The sequence below is a fragment of the Ischnura elegans genome, chromosome 8 (assembly GCF_921293095.1).
Source record: "Ischnura elegans chromosome 8, ioIscEleg1.1, whole genome shotgun sequence".
Lineage (NCBI taxonomy): Eukaryota > Metazoa > Arthropoda > Insecta > Odonata > Coenagrionidae > Ischnura > Ischnura elegans.
Window position 1 is genome coordinate 112,771,435 of NC_060253.1, and position 24,188 is coordinate 112,795,622.

Here is a 24,188-nt window from a genome sequence, read left to right on the forward strand (position 1 = left end):
AAGCAACTCGAACATGAGAATGCTGGCCAATAACATCACGTCGTCAGGTGTGTGATTGCAAATATTAGAATATCATAGCTTAGTTAGCAAAGGAGGCTTTCATGAACAGGAAGGAGCTTCTGAGAGGAACGTTATGTATAGCCTGAATCACACGATCATTTTATTTCGTCCCGAAAAGTGATCACTGTAGCGATCGCTTTTCGCGACGGGAAAAATGATCGCTCGAGTGATCATTTTTCGCGACGAAAGAAAATGATCGTGTGATTCAGGCTTAAAGAAAATAATAGTGAAGAGTTTGATTTGGAGTGTAGCTCTCTACGGTGCGGATACGTGGACATTGAGGAAGGAAGACGAGAGAAGATTGGAGGCATTCGAGATGTGGGTATGGAGAAGAATGGAGAAGGTGAAATAGACGGAGAGGAAAAGCAACGACAAAGTGCTGGATATGGTTGGCGAGGAAGGCAGCTTTTAGATGAGATACGGAGGAGACAGAAGGTATGAATGGGAGGAGTACTTAGAGGGGAGGGGATGTTGAAAACTGTGTTAGAGGGTAGAATGTTAGGGAAACGAGGGAGGGAAAGGGAAAGAATAGGAGTACTGAACATTGTAAACCACTTTTTGTCGAATTAAACATTATGACTGTCTACAGCCTATATTTATTTCATATTCTGTTGTTCATCAAGGGAAATTTGCGAATGTACTCCACAAGAGCTGATGTACGTAACCATGACACCAGAGCAAAGAGTAAATTAGATATGCCTCAATGTAGGTTGGTCAAATCTTGTAACTATGAAAACCAGGCAATTAAGTACTTCAACATGTTGCCCAACTCGGCAAGAACGGTTGACAACAATGTCTTCAGCACGGCCCTAAAAAATGCCTATTATCTAAACCCATATACTCACTGGAGGAAATTGATTTCTCCACCATTAGCTTTTGAGTGTACTTTTGCACTTTGATTCCAATTTTATGATTTCTCTCTTATTTGTATTGCATATGTACATTCTGATGCCTTTTATATCCAGGGCATTTCTTATCACTGTGTCCTAATAAGAGGTGTATTAATTGACGACATCTACCACAACCATTATTGTGATTCAAATGAATAAATATATTATTATTATTCCTTTAACACTTGGAGTTATCCACTTCTTGAAAGTAACGAGATGATAATTCTGTCATTAGAAATGTACAACTCAAAAATGCCGATGTACATATCCTTGAGAGAGTCTCGACGCGTGTAGACGTCCGCTAAGATATTATATTGGATAAAAAAGGGTTAAAAAAAGCCTGAGCCATTGCTTGACCAACATAATAGTTATTACATAGAAATATACGGTTCTAACAAAAAATTAAAAGCCCCAATAACATCATAAACAACTAATTTACGTAGTATGTATCCCGAAAATATCAATAAAAATGCAGGAGTCCAAATTTAAAACAGATGACAATCGAAATTCGGACTCTCGGAGGCTCTCTTCGCTCTTGTGAGTTATTCCACCGATAGTTTCTTCCTTCCATAGCCGCTCTGCTTTCTAAATAGTAGAACCCTCCCCAGTTTTCGTTTCCCTTTTTGAATGGCGACATCTGAGCATTCCTCTCAAATTTTGATTAAGTTCTGAAAAGGACACTAGTGTCGCTCCGCCGAAGTATCGCTTCCAAATACCTCGGTTTCGTCTTTCCCCCGCTTGGCGGCGCCACTTGCCTTTGAAATCCGATATCTGTGGAATGAAGGAATCCAAGGCAGCTATCCTCCATTGCGCTTCCGCTGTGTGTATCACATTTCTCTGGAATTTCTTTTTTGTTCGCTCGCTCTCTCTCTCTCTCTCTCTCTCTCTCTCGCAAAGAAAGAACTCTTTCCCCCCAACATTGCCCTGATGAACATTCCAACCTAGAAACACATGAATTCTCTGGAACAGCCGTCATTGGCTGCTCTCCTGAGGGAACCAATCACACTAAATATTGCCATTCACGTGAAGAATTCGGTTGATGGAAAGAAGTGGTACATTACGACGAAAACTTTTACCTCATACAGCCATTCTCTCACAAACTTATCTTGGAGATGTCGGCAGTTCAATAGGGAACTTGTATATATTTCAGATATAATCAAGAGCCCCAAAATTATATAAAAATATATGTTTGCATACCACGGTGAAAGTTTTTTTTTATTATTTTATGACGTGGTTTGCGATATTTAATGCATCAAAGTTCACGAGAATTTTCAAATACAAGTGAGAATCGAAAACGCCCTATGATTGGCTGGAAGCAAAGTGACGTCATTATTCAGTACGAGGAGGCACGGCCATAGTAGAGGTTGCTTACTTGAATACAAGCGACGGCGTGGTTATGATTCATTTCTGGAGGTGCAGACGTATCGGAGTTGTTCATTGTGACTTCAGGGCTATTATTTGATCTATTTCTCCTCCATTGAAAGCGATGGATTGCGTAAAGATGAAGGAATATGGTTATTTTTAGGCGGATCCTAGCAAGCTTCCTGTTGCTGATTCCATCATGATACCAGGGTATTTTAGTTAAACTGTAGACTTCGTCGGCGCCGAAAGTCGATGCCGAGAAATGGAAAGGTAGCTGATGTGCATCTGAAATGTTTTATAGTTCATAACAAAGTGAGACTTGCGTGTAATATTGGCGAAAGCGTATACTCAGGTGAAAATTCTTTTGGCAGTCCGGTAGAGTCTTATGATGAACTTATTTTCCACCTCGAAGCTGTCAATGGTACTTTCAACTTAAAAATACCTTGCCTGGAAGGCGACAGGAAGCTATTTAAGACTGGAATCTGAGGAAGCCAGACTATCAATTGTTTCAATTTAGTAGCGACAATATGCACGAATTTCCAACACAATTTACCATCTTGTGACTCAAAAACCCCGAAGCCACTTCCTATTCTGCAGAAAGAATCGGTCAATCGCACTTCGATCAATATAATAAGCACAACGTCTTCAGGTGTTAATAAGTTACTTTTGTAAATAAGGCCTTCTTAAAGTAACATTAAAATGTGAATATTTTCCAAACAGAGTCTTCAATACAATTTGGGAGCTTTTCTCACGATATATCTTAAATCTACTCTAAAGACGAGCTCATCGTCATTGCGATCGGTTGTCACTTACGAATTCCGTAACGGAAATCCTAGAGGGATGATCTTCGACGGTGACCGTGATCACCTGCACTCTCACTATCACTGGAACCCGTGGTGAAAATATCATCCCAATCCAATTTCCATTTGGTTTTAACTGGGGAAAGAGCAACATATGAGAGAACTGCACATTCGATCCACACATGTCTTCTTCTTATCTCCACAGTTTCCAAATCAAGGGCCGCGGAACATTCCTCTTGTGACTCAACTTTTTCTGAAAAGCAAGCAACGGCGTAGAATAAAATCAAAGAATGCTGCGATTCATTTTTTGTGACCACCTCTGGATTCCATTCGTTTTCCATCTACAACTTCCTTTATAATGCGTCTCCTATACATTCTCACAACAGCTGTTTGTTTACCCGGCGCGGCCCTGTTTGGCAACGTAGCATTAAAGAGTTAATTAACATTCACAAATATCAATATTTTTATAGATTAGGGATCATAGAAAAATTACAAAAAAAATGGATGTGTTTCTATCAGTTTTATCTTTCGGGGTAAACTATGGGACAAGATAATGTTTAAATATTTTCATTAATTTATAACAAAATATAATTTCTAAAATACCCAAAAGTCATTTTATTAATCCGCACTGATGAGTGTAAATTATTGTGAAAGATGAATGCTGTAGACGTAGTAGTTTTCCCTAGGTTGAGTTACAAAGTTCATGAAGTTGACAAAACGGCTTATTTTTCGGTGCGCGGAGCCATGCATTGCACTGGTGTGTCTACATTTTTGAATTTTTTGTAATTAAATAAATAGAATTTATGATAAAATTTCCTTTAAAATGACGTATAATTCATTATTATAGCATTCAGTGACGCCAGGACATAAATTTGCAAAGTACAGCAGCACATCATTTTGACGCCGACAGAAGAAGAAAACGCTGTCTTCTTGGCTAGCACTCGAATGTATGAGGATCAACGTTGCTCTTTATTTTCATATTTCCTCCCTTGATTTTAAACATCATGGAATTTTCTATACCCTTCCGTGACTGAAATTGAACAAGTGCCATAAATAATTCGAGTCCATCGTACCCATCGGGAAACAAGTATCTCGATTTTTGTTGAGAAGTTGAGTTTTTATTCTACGGAGGCCGAATTATAGAAAAATCTCAGTTTCAAGTTATTCAGTCGATGAAATATGGAAATATTATTTATATTAAAGTTATCTTCTCTCACATAGTACACGGATTTAACATTCCGTTTATTATACTCTTATTTTTCCTTAACGCTCATCCCGACAGACGGCGTGCATCGAGGCTTTTCTTCTAATTTCCTCCGTGGGAATGCAGACGAAAATTTTTCTGGGGTGTCATTGCACAGAGGAATGCACCACTTGTAATTTTTCCTTATTTCAGCCATATTCACCTTTAAACGCAACGTGGCTCTTCCAAACCTGTAGCCACGACGTTACTGGTCTTGGATCTACTGAATGATGACGTCACGGCTTAAGATAAGTGGGGGCGGTATTTTTTAGCCCGCGAAACTCGGGAGACTTTTGGGAATCATTTTTTATTGTACAAACTGAATTTTAAGCGGAAAAAAGTATATTGCGGTACTAAATAATCACTGTAGTATATCAGTATACTGTCTTTAAAAAGTATGCAAATATCAGTAGACCTATCAGTGATTCTGCGTGGAGTGACATCACCAATACGTATTTTAGAACCGCAACATCTATCGGAGAGGAGATCATAGGCGCCGACTCCATGGGGCCTGAGGGGGCTCGAGCCCCCTCAATAATTCGTTTGAGGGGGCGGAGCCCCCCCAATAATTCAAGAAATTAATTAAGTGATATTGTGCTTTGTAAAATCACAAAAATATGTTGGTATTTTTTATTTTCCTTGTTTGACGATAGTTACCTTCTAAAATACATTCAGTGATGATATAAAACAATAATTATCGCGGCATTAAACAGGTTAACTGAAAAAAGTGGTGTGAATCATGATAGTGTTTCGGGGCTGCGACACACTTTGAATTTTTCCCGGTGCGTGAACCTTCGGGTACAAACTGGCGGGCCAAGAGGGATGTAAGCTGCCTCCCGGTTGATTTAAATGGAAGAATGACTTATTTTTGCGCCAATAATGATCACAAATTGACCAAATACAACATAAACCCTACTGAAACCAGCCAGATAATAATGGGAGGTTTGTGGCGTTTTGGACCCTTTGTGTTACCGCATTTACTCACGCATAAGACGGCTTTGAAAAAAGAACAATATAGGATTTTATAGAAAAAAAGAAATTGGACCTCCTTGCTCCTACTAAGTACTATGGATGGCGTTTTGTGGGAGAGTGGGGGTTAGGATTGTCTTACATGATCTTACGTAACGAGGGACTGGAACAATATTACGTAAGATCTTGTCCGTATTGTAACGTTGTATTGTTCTTCAATAAAACTTAGTTGTGGAGGTGAAGTATTCGCTCGCTACATTCGTACATTTAGTAATCTCACCCCTACCATAATGCTACTCATCTGTCGCCTGACTGCCTGGCTACATTACCTTCATGGTCAACCAAAACAGGATATATCCAGGAGACATTTGTTGATGGATTGGTCAATCCACCTCACTACATTGTTGTGGAAGGTGCAACAAAGATGCTAGTCAGAAATTGTCGATTTGCGCCTGGGTATCAGATGAATTTGCCGACACATCGGGCTCATCTACACGTTCGCTTCCGAAGCATACGCAGCTTGGAGTCGTCTGCCGCGAATCCTTCTCTTGCGCTCATATAACAACGCCGATTAAAAGCGACAAAAATCCTCATCCTACTTGTAAGTAAATACGGTATAGAATTGAATTTTAGAGACTTTTTAGAATTATAATGACTTTTAATGATCAAGATCAGCAGAAATAATGGCCAATAATGGTAATAATGACCAATTTGCAGGCCTGTGGGCCAGCGCTGCGGCCGCGGCGACTGCAAAAGGACTTAATCAGAAAGCAGAAGCACCTGAAGCACTGCGCGCCTCCGCATCGCGGCGCGTTGACACTTCAAGACATTACGACGCCGCGGCAATATGGAGTTCACCATGCTGGCGCAGTCATTCAGTGTGGATATTTCCTTTCAGTGCAGACGTGTTTAGCATTTCGACTTAAGTATTTAGGAGACTCTTTCATGTGACTATATGTTATTTGTTTACTTTAGTCTCTTAGTGTATTGTGAATTAAGTTAGCAATGGATAAATTTGTTACCAAAAAGGCGCGCTTGGAAGTTGATGGTACTGCAAGTCAACCTCCGGCAATCATTGAGTCGTCAATTGCTTCATTGTCTTCAGGCGAGAAGTGTTCACAGCCGATACGTGGACAATCCGGCAAGGGTAGATCATTTCAGAAGTCTTGGTTGACCAAATATGCATGGTTAGAAGATGAAGCATCTACCTAAAAAGTTAATTGCAAAACCTGCAAAGAGGCAGATGCTAAAAATGTATTACAATTTTCTTCAAAAAAAGAAGATGCATTTCTTTCCCTAGGCTAATCTAACTGGAAAAAGGCCTTGGAAAAATTCCGTCTTCATGAAAATACGTTTACGCATAAAAAAGGTGTTCTGAGACTAAATTCTATCACTAACCGAAGTGTGGTCTCCCAACTGAACGAACAGTTAGATAGTGATATGACGAAAAGCCGTTTAGATCTTGAGACAATTTTTACTACCGTGCAATTTCTATGCCGACAAGGACTAGCAATCAGAGGGCAAGAAGATGTAAACTCACATTGTTTTCAATTGTTGGAACTCCGAAAGAATGACGTACCTGAGTTAAAATATTGGTTAGGGCGTTCGGGTACAAGTGAACATCCCACGATATTCAAAACGAGATCATCGATCTACTAGGAAAGACCCTGTTGAGAAAGGTATTGGCTTCAATCAAGAAGACTGAACATTATTCTATTATAGTTGACGAAGCAAGTGATTCTTCGATTCACGAACAAGTACATTTTGTATTCGTACTGTCGATGATTCTTTAATCATCAACGAAGACTTTATTGGCTTATACGAGATCCCCAACACTGAATCACAGACTATTTATTATAATAAAAGACGTTCTGGCTCGTCTTGAGTCAATGGATAACTTGAGAGGACAGTGCTATGATGGTGCCTTTAATATGAGAGGTAGGTTCAAAGGACTACAAAAGTTAGTTTTGTATGTACAACCAAAAGCACGTTATGTGCACTGCACTGCTCACAGTTTAAACTTGGCAGTTGTAGACAGTCTCCGCGCTCTTACGTGTAAGAGGGATATTATGGCTTTTGCCAAGGACATAATAAACACCGTAAGGGAATCCACCAAAAGGATGGGACTTTTCAGAAGCATACGCTGTGAGAGCGCCAACGATCAACTTGGTCTACGACCTCTTTGCCCGACTCGATGGACAATGCGAGCTTCCAGTATTTTGAGAATAATGGAAAACTTTGAAGAACTTCTGGTGTTTTTTTAAACATTTAGTGCAGAGGACAAAACAGAGGCTGGTTACAAATGTGCAGGCTACCTTGAGTCAATGTTACAATTTAAGACTCATTTATTTTTACGTCTTTATTGCCATGTAATGAACCCAGTAGAGGATGTCAATGAAAAAATTCAATGCCCTCATCTAAGTGTTGCTGATCTCGGAAAAATATATGAGGGCTTGGTTGAATGGAAGGCGTGGTAGTTTTTAACACTTTTGGGAATAGTGTTTAAAAGAGAAACCCTCACAAGTTAATGATCCTCCGCTTCCTCGGAATCGACTTATGACAAAGAAATATGAAAACGACAAAGCCAGCTCACCGCACACATTCAAAACCCCAAAGGAATACTACAAAGCTATCTACATTGAAGTTTGTGAAACGGTGCAATCTTGCACTACTGAGCTGTTTTCATCCACTGGACTCACGCAGGTTATTGCAGTTGAACAAGAGTGTTTGCTTTTAGTGAACATAGGGGAAACAATGTGAACTCAACTGAGTTTTTCAAAAATGACCTCGACATTGAAAGATTGCGCTTACACTTGCATATGTTAGCCCATATCGCTAATAAAAAACAACTGGTCTTAAAAACATGCGTGATGTAAGAAAGTACATTACATAAGAGCCTGCAGTTGGAGAAATGTTATGCGAAGTAGTGAAGTGCATTAAGTTTCTCCAAGTAGTTCCAATAACAACAGCGACAGCAGAACGGTCATTTAGCGCCCTTAGACGCCCTATATAAATAAAATAAGAGAGATAGATTGTAGAACAGACAGATTCCGAATGTTATTTTTTCCACGATCAATAAGAGATTATAACGGCAGCAATAGAACTCGTAAATAGATTGCATGACTTGTAGTGTAGCCTATTAACCTATGTAAAACTTCATGCATGTTTCTGAATTTCTATTCGATATTCTATTTCTAACAGCATATAGTAGTATAGTTTGTAATTATGCGGGACGTCTTTTGGACGGTGTGGCGGGCATGTGGGAGTCGAAATGCATGCTGCATGCTGGTGATTGATCACCCCCTGCCAAACACCCTAGAGGTGGCTCGCAGGATATTATGTAGATGTGGACGTCTGAAATCATATCTTCGATCAACAATGGGACAGAAGCGATTGAACAACTTGGCTGTTCTCCATGCCCACCGTGATGTTTTGGATGAATTGGATATCCGACCAGTCATCAACGACTTCATATACAGTAATCCGGTCAGACGGTCGACATTTGCACCTTTCTAAAGACACTCTTGCACTAATAATGGTATTTATAGAAATATTAAAAATCTTTATGAAACAGATATATACTTACAGAATGTTACATTTTTAGTTTCAAAATGTTAGTGATCAGTACTGTATTTATATATTATGATTATATCTTGTTTCGTACTATAGCACTGTATTATTTATTTTCAAGTACTTCGGTTTTTTTAGTGTGTAAGACCCAATTAAAACCCGCTATTTACCAACTTGTTGACTGAAAGTATTAGGCGTACTTTATAAAAGTTGCCAACTGTATTAAAGGATTAACGTTGAAATATTGTTTTAATTAAATGAGCCGTAGAGTCTTCTTCAAAGTAAACTTAAATTACCTACATCACTTATTAATCAAAGTGCTATTGCTGAGCAACAGCAATATTTTATGTTTTATTCTTTTTATGATATTTTATTTAAATATAATTTTAGTTTTTTTTCAGAACTATATATTCACTGCTCTGTAGTAGTCTATGAGCGTATTTATAACTGTAAATGAAATTAGCTTTTTACCAAAATACCGTGCTGTTGATGTTTTGTTTCTTTTTTCAAAGCCAAAAAATGTGTTAGGCTTGTAGAGTTTCCCAAAGTGTCGAGTTATAGAGAGTCGAGTTTTCGGGGTTCTAATGTTGATCATAAAACCCCTCTAAAAGGCTTAAAAAAAAAAAACTCACTATTTTTGATCTAAAATTTAGAAAATTTCCCTAGGTGACAAAATTTCCGCGGTATGGGCCCCCCAATATTTTTTATAAGTCGGCGCCCCTGGAGGAGATAAGCACAAAACAGACGCTCAGAAACGGCTGCCAAACACTATGAAATTTTCTTTTCTGCATTGGTGATTGGAGCAATCTCATCGGTAATTTTTGATTCTTTCCGCTTAAACTAAAGACCTAGATGAGAAGGTTACAAGAGATCGAATTTTAAGGGTCTTTTTCCTGTTTATAAATTTACTGTGTTTCGAAAAAATTATATTTCTTCACCTTGCGCATGTGTCTTTCCATTGCAATTTCATGTATTGACTTGGCTAAAACCAATTTACATTGCCAAGCGACCGAATGGTCAATAATTTTATGAACAGGAACAATATTTTTAATAATAGTAAAAATATTATAGTTCCGGGTATTGGAAATTTTATAAGTATTTGACGGAGAGAAGGTTTTCGTATTTCATCTGGTTATTTTATCATATATTTTGTCCTATATCACATATTTTGTCCTCGTTTCAATTAAAATTCCAGGCGAAATCAACAAGCCAATCAATCCATTGATTGAAATTTTTCTGATATCGGTTGGTTATAGGACAGAGCGTGCTCTTCTTTCCCTCCTCTGACCGTCCATCGGGCCACCGAACACCTTTTCTCGTCATAAACTGCGCTGCATTGATTTCTTTTTTTATCGGCAGTCGTGCTCTCATTGTTTTGATTATCATTATCGCAACTTCAGACGTTCTATTACCGTGACCCTTATGTGTCTTTATTCTGAATCGTAATAATTGACTAATCAATGTCCATTGTATGATTGGTCAATAATTAATAAAAAATTACTATTCGCTCCAATTCCATATTCGGAATTCTTCGATAAAGAAATGCAGGGGTCCTTGACCTTGACCCCCACAATTTTAATTTTGTTTTTTTTTTATTTTCAAAGTAATCTCGAGAGTGAGGCTCCTATTGCATCATTTAAACAAATCAAGCAGTCACATTTATCGGAAAAGACATTGAGCAATAGATATCGGACACTTAGAATGCTATTACAGGAACTTAGTAAAACTTATAATTAGCACTAATTTCAAAACCATTTTGAGTAATAAATTAATAAAAATAAAAAAATATCATTCTTCGTTTTCGCACACCCCGCACGCGATAGATTGGTAGGCCTTTCAAGTAATTTGACGGTGTGATGTCTTGTAGAGGCGATGGTTCTGTTACATTGAGTTCTTGTATAAGTATGGGGTGTAATAAACACCCCCAGCGACCTTCCGCATTCTAAATTTATGTGTAGGTACTCTGCTGAGCAGTGGCGCAACTATGGGGGAGGTGGGGATGAATGGGTTGGATCCCCCCCCCCCCCCCAAAGCCTTTGATAAAATATTTAGAACTATTGTTTATTCTTGACGTATAATAACTGCATCAGTTTCAAGTTTGATTGTAAGTGCCAAAATGATGCAGAATATATTTCCAGGCATGTCATTTTTCAAAAATTTTCCCGGATTGCCTGGGGTTCCCGTGCCGGGCAGTGCCCAGTGTGCCGCACAGTGTGCCCCTTCATCCCCCCAAAAGCGAACGCCACCGCTGCTGAGGCACATAAGCAGGCCCGACAAACTATCATGGCTGACCTTAACGTCATGAATGTCGTGGGTGAATGGGTTGTAGCGGAAGAACCGTGCTGTGATTTGAAGACCACCTCCAACATTGGAGTGGAGACGGTCGAAGTCATTTTCAAATGCAAACCTATCTTTACCGGTAGAATACTTTGATAATGTAAGTTATTTTTTACCATTTATCCTGATTTTTTTGTGTTAAATATCATTTAATATTCTTCACATAATTTTCTAGACACTTTTGCTCTTTCTACAAAAATGTCTTCTCTTTTGGAAAAAGTCGTAAATATTTGAATTGCAGAGCTCGCTTAATCGCCGTTCGCTTGTTTTTCTTGTATGAGTGGAGGCGGTCAACTGTGATATCTTTTCCTGCTTCCTATTTTTGGTCCCAATTTTATTTCAAGGGGATCAGATTACCTACACTCATCACACAAGCTCCTCAGTGTGATGTGTGTAGGTGCCCCATAAGTATCCGACATATCCTTACAATGTGTGACGAATAGCGTGACGAGCGGATACGGTTCGATATAGGGGATTCCCTTCCCTTCCTTGAATCCCTTCTATCTAGGAAACCACTCCACTAATTTGAATAATGTAATATTATTTCTCAAGGAAATTGGTCTGTTTAGCAAAATGTAAAAGTTACCACTACTTTCATGTAAATAAATTACGCATGTACGGCCCTTTGAATAAACAATTTGGATCAAATGAGTGAGTAGTGGTGGAGAAGCCGTCGACGCACCCGAACACTCAATTCTACTACTACTATCAGGTCATCTTTTTCCTGTCTTTGTTTGCATTACCATTCGTAGCTAATTTCTTTTCCCTATCGAACCACCATTTTATCGGAAATCTGTCCAAAGCTGAACTGATTTGATGAAATTCTCCCTGCTCCCGCAATTACTTTTTCATTTTCGCCCTGTTGTCAACGCACCGAACTCTTAAGCAATGGAATGCCTATTAATGCCCCGACCCCGAGTGAAGCCAGGAAATTGCTGACTGAGACTGCCAGAGACTGTAGATCTGTTTAAATACACAAATGGGAGATGACGCAGCTCCGAGCAGTTTTCTCAGCTCTTACCGAAAACATCTCAAAATAAATTTACAACGGATTTCCTGAACAGTTTCCCCACGTAATGAATAAATGCATTGTTATCTGGTATCATGTCTGTTCGGAAACATATTGAGAGGCGAGTTCTAATCATACTGTAGTCAAATTATTTATCTAATCGTGATTCTCCGTCCCTTTTGTCCCAAATTTAATCAGAATATCATTTTGAGGATGTCATAGGCATACCTTACTTCACTGAATCACTACTTCGGGAAGTTATCATTGAATGTATTACAACATATTATGTATTATTGAAAGAACTATAGCCTTCCGGCCACCTTCCTTCTCGGCTGTTGCCTTTAAATGCGTGATTAATTATGAATAGTTTGTGGGATGGGTTTGTCTTTTGCAAAAAAAAATTGTTTGCTGCGCATATGTGACTGTGTTTCCTCACGTTGTCCATTTTGGTGAGTGTCCCTTGATAAATGACAGCTCCCTCGTGACCGGAAACCAATTAATGCAATTGTGAATCGTAAATCTTGCTTTCGATGTTGGCGCCGTGACGATAAATAACCGAACCCAAACTGTCGCAGTCTCTTTTTCTGCGCTAACCGTGCAGTGAGTAATTTATAGTGTAGGTATTCTCCTCCACGGTAGGTAGTATCAAAAATAAATGGTGACCACGATACCCTTCCGAAATAAAGCCAAATTTTCCAGTTAACCCTGTCACGTCTTTATGCATTTTATGAAATAATTTATTTCCGTTGAGATTTTTTTATACAGACGCGTTTGGCTACGCTTGGCGTTAGGATTCTCCCATTTTAAACTGGCCATATCCTGTGGAAAAAATAAGTCAATATCCACGCTCTTTTTACAAAGCTTTTTATGCATTCGACTTATTTTCTGTTGATGAGGTAGCGTAACTACTATGCCAAGGGAACCAGTTTAAGGAAAGTTATCCAAGAGAAGTAGCTGATTAAGGTAGCGGTAAAAAGGAACTTGTTAAATTTTGAAATTATCTCTTTTGAAAAGGAATTTATATAAGTCGAAGTGATAGGTAACATCTACGAGAAAGATATTTTTTCATTTGCTTAAAATTATAGGTACTTATGAATTATCCTTTAAAATCTATATTTTTCAAAAGTACCGTAAAAAAGACGAATTTCTACTTATAGAACAATCTCTTAAATTTAACTTAATAAGTCTTTTAGCTTAAATAATGTTCTCATTCCAAAAGTGAGATCACAGCGCTAAACATCCTTTCGCATTGCGCTAATGAAGGAATACCAGTACTATACATGATATATATATTTTTATATAGCTTGAGAGTTCTTTAACAGCGCTACACTCGTGAAAATATTTTAATGCTTCCGCGTCTGTGATTGAAAGTGCCTTCTCATTATTAGAACTTGGTGGATATTTACATTTTGACAAAAAAATGCATCCATCTCAGAAAACCTTTTTTTCGTCTCACCATTGAAAGGAGGAGAAATGTTGAATCAGATAACGGCGATGAAATTAGACTTCTTGTGGCAACCAACCGGCATTTTCAACATCCTACCCGCTTCTAATTGTAAGTGATAGCAAACGAAGATAAACCTCTACTTCCTGTTCACGGTTTTTGCGTAGTCTTAAGATGCCACAATATGAATATGCTGATTATAAGTCGTTATTTAAGGACGATTTATGTTCGGCGTATTCGGTTAGCAGCTACGTACATTTATCCATTCTCTAGCAGCGCAACGTACTAACTCATCTTGATTTGTTCAAACGATTTCACCAGATGATTGATTCTATTTATTCGGTTCTATCCAACCAGTCGTTCATTTTGAACTTTACGTTCATGAAAAACACAGCTGTAGTGTACTGAAAAAATGCATTTGCTTCATTTTCAGGACCAGTGTGTCATGAGGATGAATTCCAGTGCAGAGACGGAAGGTGTATCGAAGAAAACCTGAGATGTGACGGAACCAGAGATTGTCCAGATGGCGAAGACGAAGACCGCTGCCGTGAGTACAGTTTATATCCACTGGTCGATCCCTATCAGGCACTCTATCCTTTGGCACCTATCGCAGTGGTCGTTTTTCTGTCATTTCACGCAATAATGGCTTTGTAAATAACGGCGGCTTTATAATAACAAACTCAGATCTATAGTTGAATAATATTAGTTTTTAGCACGTATTGGCTTTGGGGACGGAAGTAAGCTTGCTTTGGTATGCTCAGGTTACCTGATTTTACGCGTAAATTATTGAGAAGTCGTTGTGGGTTATAGAATCTTTCCTCACCCTAAAACGCCATTCGCCAGGCAATCAATTGGCAATCGATGCTTTTCTTATCCGATTTATGTTTTCACCTGATTCGATTGTATCTCTTTTCGATCAGTTATGCATTTTCTTCATTTTTAATTCAAGCCACATCAAGCAATCTTATTTTAGTAATGATGTATTACATAGCGCGCTCTGCTGGGTATATTGCGTAGAAGTGAAGATTTTATTTCTCTTCGGAAATTTATCGAATGGCAGAACTTTGACAATTTTCTGGCCGCGTAAATAGCTCAAGATAAACTGGAAACATTAGGAGTTACTTGGAATAAAAAAATAGACTTTGACTAATGAGAAATGTCCAAATGACTTACGTGCCCATATAGATTTTTTTCGTAATCTGTTTTTCTAATTTCAACCATGGATTTCCAAATAGTGTCCACTTGTATTATTCGCTTGTAAGGAGTTACGTATATGTTACCGTTACTCCACTTCTCGGATCCGAAATACTATTCAATCACGGATTCAACGTATTAGCGCCCTGAAAGCTAAACTGAAATCGGCGGGCGACGCGACTACGCGGCGCGGGAATTAACGTATGTGACACCTACTGTACCCTTGGTGAACTAGATATTTTCAAATGGTTCCACTCCGGCGGCGCTGTGATCGTTGTAAACGTTGTAAACAAAGACATGTGACGGGAAATTGGATGAAGTCGGGGAATTATGGTTGAGGATAATTAGGAAGACAATAAGGTAAGGAGTGATACAATTTTTCGAAGTATCGAAATTATGCCCTCACACAGCTCAGAGACTTTATTTTCCCCGTTTTTTTGGTCATTCTTTGCCTTTTTATCATTAAAATATGTCTATCTCAGTCACATCTTCGCGTACGGTGAGGTAGAACATCAAATGAATAAAGGTAAATGTGTGTCTGGTAGTTGTTGACGTTTGAAGACATCATGCCTTAATTTAATCATGTCATCATTTCTCTCCAATCATTGGAATGTGAATCATACCGGAGATAAAAGTAGGGCCTTATTAACAGCTATTGCTTGCCAATTTTTAATTTCACTCATTGTGCCATTTATGCTCATTTTGTGAGGTTAATTTTTAAGTTAGCTTGGAGTTAGATCTGCGAAATAGGTAGGTAAATATCAGTACTTAAAATTTATATCACCCCTATAGTTTTAGCATGCGTGGGCAATTGCATTTTCTCCCTCCGACAAAGCTAAACATTTTTAATTATGTTCCTGCCCAGCGTTAACTTTCCATACATATTCTGATTGGTTTTTTAATCTTATACACTTTGCTTTGCTTGATTATTTTTTTGTTGAGCAATCACTATTGAGCCTAATAATTCCTTGACTTACACCAATAACAATGTTCACTTTTAGCGTACATAAAGGTGTGTATAACCGTATTCAGGTTGTATGAAGTGAGTGGAAGTTTATTTTAACTTGTATAGATAATTTTGATTTTCAATAGGATTAGTACATAGCGTGCTGAAGCTTCTTGGTTATACCAACCAGTGGCCTTTTGTTTTGATTGGAACAAACAAGAATTTTAGTGAAATGTTTGTAACTAATGCATCTTTATGCAGTAACATATCCATAATAAACGTATAATAAGAATCCAGAGTTGCATGTTAGTCTTATTTTAGGAGCTCTTGCTTTGATGCGTGAATGCACATTTCCTAATCTGCTCGCTTATTTTATTGAAAATTAAGACGTTCTGTCAAAGCTTGAAGATGGTGATCTCTTAATTATTTACTTTTTCTACAACAAATAATTCACTGCTGTGGACTCCACTGTTTTTCATTGCGTGCAGTTCTTTCTCAATACAACGAAAAGATGCAGGTGATGCTTAACCACTGAGCATTGTGCCCAGCATCGGCCTAACAAATGACTTGCTTGAAAATTTTTGAGTCTGATGGACAATCATCAATGGACATCAGCCTGCCATCAGTGAAAGTGAAATGCTCTCTCTATTCATCAGCTAGGGTCAATTGGATAAGGCCGATGGTAATTGAAAGTCAGTTTACTTGTGACTGCTTTTAAATTGAAGTTAGAAGCAGTGACGGTGGCAAAATGGAGTGGCGGGGTAGAGAGCCTTTGGTGGCTAGAGTCTGCCCCTCCATTTGGTCTCAGCGTATATTTCTTACTTTATTCTGTATTAGCCTACTTCAATGACATACAGTGGAAACTGATGACATGCTGAAGCCATATGACATCAGTTGACTCAAAATTCCCAATTCCAGAATCACTTTTACTTTTGATGGTTGGGAAACAAAGAAGGCTCAATGTCAACATCTGGCCTGCCACATTAATTGCCATGGTTAATAATTTCTCTGCACTGGGAATCAAACCTTGGCTTCCTAGGACAGTGTGTCAGACCACTATGTTATCCATACTCCTGAATACAGTTGGGAATCTTACCGAGGTTCACAGGGTTCTTCTTTGTGATTAATGTGAATTCCGCAACCTTTCGCTTGACAGGCTTGAAATTTACCACGAAGCACAGTGTTTACCCGGTGTTCACCTTGGTCAGTGGGTTCGTGGAAGCTCCTTTGCATTACCATCCTGAATGGACCAAAAGGGTCTAACATCTAGCCTCTGTTAAATTCCCTTAGTATCAATTAATCTGGATAGCATAGTGGTCGGAGCAGAAAAGGTGGGATTCATTGCAATGATTTGAGTCATGTGATTTGGTTCATGTCAATAAATTGCTCTTTCTTATTGTTCAAATAGAACGCAATGAGCCACGCAAACCAAATAAACAAAAAGACAAAATGAACTATGCATGACTGCAAACCAAATACTAACATCGAAAATAGTATTTCGATCTATAAATCCATCAAAGATTGGATTTCATATAGCAGACTACGTTGGTAGTGAATCACCAGAATTTCAGAAAATGCAGATTTGTGAGTTGAAATTTTAAAAGTGCATTTCAGAGAGAAAAGCTTTGAATAGTTAGTATTGCCATTTTTTTTAAATTTTCACCTCAATTACTTATGCCAAAATTTGCCTGAAATATTATTTTTGACTCTTCATTATGTCATGGGATCCTAGAAATTATCCAGTTGTCAGTTATATATTCATTATTACTTTGTAACTATCACTGTGTTTGGCTCAGATTCCTTAATTTGGGATGTTACAATGGGCCAACTTCTTTCCCACGTGATTTGATTTCCCATCGAGCGACGCTTCTTCATGACGAATTTAAGTATACCGGGACTAGCCACGGTGATAACTTTTACGGGAGTCACCCGCAATGCACAATTGTGCGAAAAATCCACAGAGAAAAAAATCATTCGCCTTGACCGGGATTCGAACCCGGATCCCTCGATTTCCGGCCGAGTGCTTTAGCCAGTTAAGCTACCGAGGCGTCATTCTTCCCTGTGGAAATTTGTGGACTATACCGGACAAGTCCACAAATTTCCACAGGGAAGAATGACGCCTCGGTAGCTTAACTGGCTAAAGCACTCGGCCGGAAATCGAGGGATCCGGGTTCGAATCCCGGTCAAGGCGAATGATTTTTTCTCTGTGGATTTTTCGCTTCTTCATGAACCACATGAAGGCTATGAACCATTTGATTCAGTATGATGCATTTGCAGTAAACAATGTGACTCAATTTGTATGTTTCATAATGATAACGAGCCAAGCAAAAGGAATGACACTGCAGCTCCACTGTGCGGTGACCAGGAAGGCCAAATGACTGTGGTTTTACTCCCAGGCCTGAGGAATATTTGTGCCATGGTGATTCGAATGTGAATTTCACTGCTGTTCATGTGACAGGCTTGATAAACCTCCGCATACATATTTCCGTGATTTCTTCTGTGCTGTGTGCTTATCAATTAGTGATTGTTTTGTGCTTTTTTGTCTCTGTGTGCTTTAATGAGTGCTTCTCTCCTTCCACATCCCAAATTCCCTCCCAACACATGAAACGTACCACTCTGCTGCATCGTCACTTTGCATCTGCCGAACTTCCAAACTGGCTTCCTCCATGCCTGGGCCAACCAATGTGCTGATGACCTGCTGCAAAATGCACGGCCAACTGCGTCTCCCGTGTTATGCCAATGTGGAAAATATTCGATTGTTACATGTATGGTGTAAATAAATTGGTAATCGTTCATGATATATTTGCCTCACGCACTTACATTGTGTAAATTGGGAACACGTGAATCTATGCCATTCGTATTATTTTTTTAAACTCCCTCTCTTTTATCATATGTGGCTTCCTTTCATTTCTTAAAATAATATATACTTTATGATCCTTTATTTTCTTATGGTATTTGTGGAATTATCATTTGTAACTATCTGCTTTACTATTTGCTACAATCAAACTTCCTCTAAAATATTGTCTTCTTATTTTTATTGGATTGAAAATGGTTCAATATTATTTTTTCTTGATGTATACCCTTCTCAATTGTCTATGTCATATCTATTTTATATCATTATTTAATGCAATCCTCCTTTTGTTCCTTTTCCGCATAAACTATGAATTTTTATCGTATGACATTTTTTTTTATTATCATATATTATTATCTTTTTGTTGTTAACTTGACATGTATTTACTAATTTTCCTGCAAAATTTCTCAATCTTCTGCTTTCTTGCATTGGCATATCTTCTTTCCATATAATTTCGATTGATGGCGTCTTGTATTGGGAATCCTTAATTCTTGCAATCTGTATGATAATCACAAAATGAATGCCACAGCTTGTGATGACGATGAGTTTAATTGTATGGATGGGACATGTGTTGACAGCACAAAGAAATGCGATGGTCACCACGACTGTCCTGATGCCAGTGATGAGAAAGGATGTGAAGGTGAGAATGAACGTTTGCTTGAATTCACACTTTCCCCGATGGAAATGCCATTTTGGAAATTGTTTTTTCATCAAGTTTTGAATCTGTTTTTTCATCAAGTTTTGAATCCCAAAATTTATGGACCATGGCAAACTTCAGTACTGATTTATTTTCTTGAAGCAAATGTCTGTGACCTTTAATTTTTTAATTCTTCTAATTAAATTTTAAAAATCAACCTGCTCGTAAACACTTACCTGTGTCTACGATTGTAGTGCAAATAAGTTTTTTGCTGGCAACTGTAATCTATTTAATATCTCTGGGATGCCATTCCATTTGTAAATATGTGTATATGATTCTATCAAATTCATTTTCGTGCACATCTTACAAATATTGTACTCCTATGAATGATACTACTTCATGTCATCTTTAACCCTTTCGAGACGGCGGAGTTTTCGTCTTAGCATGACTGCTGTACTGAGCCCCAAGAGACTCTTCTTTCTCGTGGTGCGGAGCATTTTTGGAGGGCATTCGTTAAGAAGGGTCTCGCTGAACCTTTTTCGACCCCTCCACGCAGGGACTTTGCATTATCTCGGACTCTGAGAGTAGTTGTGCTCCCTCCTTTCCGGGTTTACGGCCATACATGCAGCATTGGTTTGCGGCCAACTTATGTATTGCTTATATGTATTTAGCAAATGGATAATTGTTGCTTTCACGTAAATTGCAGACGTTGAATTGAATTCCTCATTTTTATCTGAGCATTGTCAAATTTTAAGCGAAGTTCTAAAGCCATTATTAACGCATTTAATGCAGCAACAATTTCCATGTTCATGTTTATACATTACTCGAGATATAAGTTAAAATTTATCGTAGAATTTCGTTTAAAAATTGGAAACGCTGCCCAAAAGACAATTCCATTGTTAGTTTATTTTTCTTGAGAAATGAATGAATATATATTTCGAAACCTGACTGGATAAACGATTGAATGACCGCTGTCCCTTTCTGCTAAGAGGGGTTACAGAGGACGAGGGTCCGGGTACCTGCTCCCGGATTCCGAGGGTAAATCCTAAACCCCACAGGGTTGGGTCCTGAAACAAAGACGTCGTAAACCCGCGACCGTCCTGAAAGGGGGAGAGCTAGAAAACGTATATATACGGCTTTCGTTCTCCTGGCTAGAAAAATCTCACACGTAAATATACGGCCGTCTTCTCCCGGTTTAGGAAACGTCCACACGTATGTATACGTGTATAGTAGGGAAAAGGTTAAGCCTGGGTACACGGTACAATGACCCATACGAGTTAGTGTCAAAATGTATGAGTGCGTGAATGAACTCATAAAAGCATCACCCAATATGTATGTGCGAATTTCAATTGCAGAAAATTAAACCTGTTCTTATATGGCTCATGATTTCATGCATGTTCCATTCTGGTCCACCAAAATTGTTCATGCATTCAGACAGACATAGACTTGTACTAGTTTATGTGCGTTTTTAATCAGGTCTTGAGTGCTAGTCATTAGCTTATCATTTGCTCATAATTTTGGAAATTCATGGAAGTCATTCTACCTAGTTTAAAACCATGATATATTTAATTATGAATTATATTGAAAGAAATTTTAGTGGCTTGCTGCTTTAAATGTTCAGAGAAAATTATGAAAAATAGAAAAAAAATGTAAACAAGACTCATAATGGTTGAAAATCATACAATTTATAGCCGTTGAAATGATTTCAAGACTCTTAGGTCCTTCCTCCAAGTCCTAAGTTCCTTAACATTTTATTATGATAGACTAAACTGCGTTCAACTTATGATGTATTCAACATATGACTGTAAATGATTTTGCTCTCACTTTCTAAAATTTCAAATTTTGCCTATTTTGTTTTTAGCTGGACAATATGTTATTGATTTTTTAACAAAATGGCATTTATTTATGGCCACATTCACATGGACTGATGCTCTGTACACTGTTTCTACATCCTGTAATAATGCAGATTCAACTTGCATAGCTTGGGATTCAATTTACAATCGGGCCTCGGGAAGAGATCAATATCACAATATGAGGGCTGAATGTATTTTTTTCTCTTCAGCAGTGGGAAATTACTTTTTGACTGTTCCCTTTGTAGTTGTTATCTGTGATTTGCTCCTGAATGGATTTCTATCATTCAAGAACTATAATTATTTTTAAAATCATAAGCATTTTAAAAATCTACCAATCGTGTACTTTTTTCCTGGCTTTGCTCAACAGAATTTTAATATGGTGGACGAGGTATTTTACTATGTGGGAGTAATGAAAACAAAATAAATGCTCATAATTATGCTGGATAGATTCATGGGGATGTGATGTGGTGACTACAATAGCCGCAAAAAAATCAGAACTCTAAACTCAAAGCATTTGTATAAAATTCTGCCGTTGCTCCATAGGGTATTGTCGTATATTTTTTTACTTATTGTTTATTCGGCTATGGCAATAAATCATTAAAAATTGTTTAAGCATTAAAGGTGTAGTTTCTACAGTCGAAAGAGTGAAGAAGAACATGTGAAAGACTATGAGAACGGCAAAATGGTCGTCGTCTTCATCTCGTCACTGGCAAAATATTTTATTGGTGCTCTTCATTGTATTTTTTATAGGAAGAACAACATCTTCTCATTACAAATAGTATTTTCCAATTAAATTTTACCCATTCTTTGATTTTTTTTAAATGGACGAAAGGTAGATTTCAATGTCCGAGGTGGAAAATAGTTCATGAATATCGAAGTTATGTTTGCTATATGGAAAAATATTTTCAAACTTTTCACGTGAGAAAATGTTTACAATGTTTCTCTTACTTAAAATAAACCACATAGACGAAAATCGCCATTTTGTTCATGTGCATTGCCGCAGGACTGTTACCCTGCGTTTAGTTTTGTGGTTGACAACTGTTTTGCCAGCAATTCTCCTGGTGTCTTTAGGTGTTGCATGCATACATATTGATAACTTAATTGTCTGGCAAAAGCCAGCTGCAAAGCCATCGAAACTGTTGTTCAATTTATGGACAATTGAGGTGCATAAACCTCTGCTGAATGTTCACCACACTGTGGTTGCGTTCATTTATCATATGTTGGATAATGTACTACCGTGATTAATTACCGTGATGTACCACCGTAATTATGATATTTATCTGCTCCAGAGGACTGACCACAATGCGAATCCCATCATATGTTGCATTGGTATTGATTCTGAATGAGGAATTAGAGTAATGAGCACCTATCAGCATATGTAAATATTGGAGTATAAAATTTTTTGTTAATAAATAAGGTTAATAATAGCATAATTGATGAGTTCAGCAAAATTTGAAATTTAAAATGATGCACCTTATAATCAGCTAAGATTGTATGCCGAATCTATTGTAAGTCGTACTTGTTGTAAAGCGGGTGTCTACCGAAAAGGTACTTAGCCTTACAACTTGGGTCATAATGGTATAGATATTGTGGACACTGAATGGTGTGTGGTTGAATGGTATTTTTACTATTTGTGTCACCTTTCCTAGTGGGTAGTGTGCTTATGTTTGTAACAGCTTTCACCTTAGAATCATTAATATGGTGTATTGCATAGCTGCTAACATTTATTTGCCTGATATATTTGTTCTTTTGTAACTGTCTTATATTCAACATTTTTATTTTTTGTGTTGAAATATTTGGTGATTTTATGCATGCTTTGATCTGTTTCTGTTTTTTTTTGCATTTTTTTGGATTTTGACCTCATCTTGATTAATTTAAAAGGCTAACTTGTGCACTTAAAGTTTATTCATATGCAGAAACCAGAAACCATACCTATTAATTTTTTTCAATTACATTATATTAGGCTGAACTGAGGCTAATTCTGTTTTGGTTCTATGATTCCTTCTAATAATAAGTCTCTACTCATTCTCTAGCACCATAAGTTGCAAATTTTATGAATATTTTTTTACTTTAAAAACTTAAGATTGCTATTTTTCATTGGTGTAAGGTTGGTGTAGTTAAGTAGTTATTCTCACTTCTCTGTAGCATGTGGAGAGAATCAGTGGGAATGTTTTGATGGGACTTGTATTGATGCACGCCTGCGGTGCAATAAGCGTAGAGATTGTCCAGACGGATCTGATGAGCATGGATGCCCCATCAGTTCGACCTCCACAAGTGAGTTTTGATTTTGCCTGCCTTCATACGATACTTCATTATGTCGTTACCTATGGAGATACGATTGGTTAAGAGCACTTTTCCTGGTTATGTAGTAGCGCAAGTTGTTAGCCTGCATTAAATCATGTGATTATTATGAGACGTAATAAAGACATGTTATTTAATTTTATTTTAAGTTGAAGCTATCCAATACTGAATCGCCGTCTCTCTTCCAGACATTAAGAATGCTAAGTAAATCGGTGTCAAATATGTTCCGTTGTATTTATCCAAAATGTTAACTTTGCTTATTCCAATATTGCCTCCTGTACAAGTTAAAAGCAATGAGTGAGTGACAGTAGTTAAATGAGATACAAACGAAGCTCTAGATTATTAGCGGATGAGATAGTTGATTTAATTAATGTTGCGTTTCAATTTCGCAGCTTCTTAACTCTGCGCCAACAAATCTTCATTGCCGGAGAAGGAATAAGCGACCATGAATTAATCTGCCTTCAGAATGTTCCCAGAATGCACAGTCTTTACGAAGTCGGAGTCAGTCATTGCTCCCTACGTACACCATAAAATCTTTACGACTATGTGTTCACAACTGTTTTTGACCCACCCTTCATGTTGCGAATCAGTACTATCGTAGTTGCTCGTTATCGTTGTTACTGTTTGTTATTGCCATGGAGCAAATCTGCTTACTCGCATTCTGATGTCACTAGGCATTCTTGTAGTGTGAAAGAATGTAGTTATTTTTGCGAACTTTGAAG

At 37.9% G+C, this 24,188-nt stretch overlaps 1 protein-coding gene across 8 annotated transcripts in view; it reads left to right on the forward strand.

Moving 5' to 3' along the window:
- Positions 1-24,188, forward strand: part of LOC124164372 (basement membrane-specific heparan sulfate proteoglycan core protein-like) — a 1,400,348-nt gene that overhangs the window by 1,079,859 nt on the left and 296,301 nt on the right. For 4 of the 8 annotated variants that reach the window (XM_046541669.1, XM_046541671.1, XM_046541673.1 and 1 more), the window contains exons 8-9: positions 14,118-14,231; positions 19,205-19,315. In XM_046541669.1, coding sequence (XP_046397625.1) covers positions 14,118-14,231; positions 19,205-19,315 — 225 coding nt within the window. Of the gene's footprint in view, positions 1-14,117; positions 14,232-19,204; positions 19,316-23,310; positions 23,440-24,188 lie in introns of all 8 variants that reach the window. The other 4 variants (XM_046541672.1, XM_046541674.1, XM_046541676.1 and 1 more) reach the window with 2 other exon arrangements.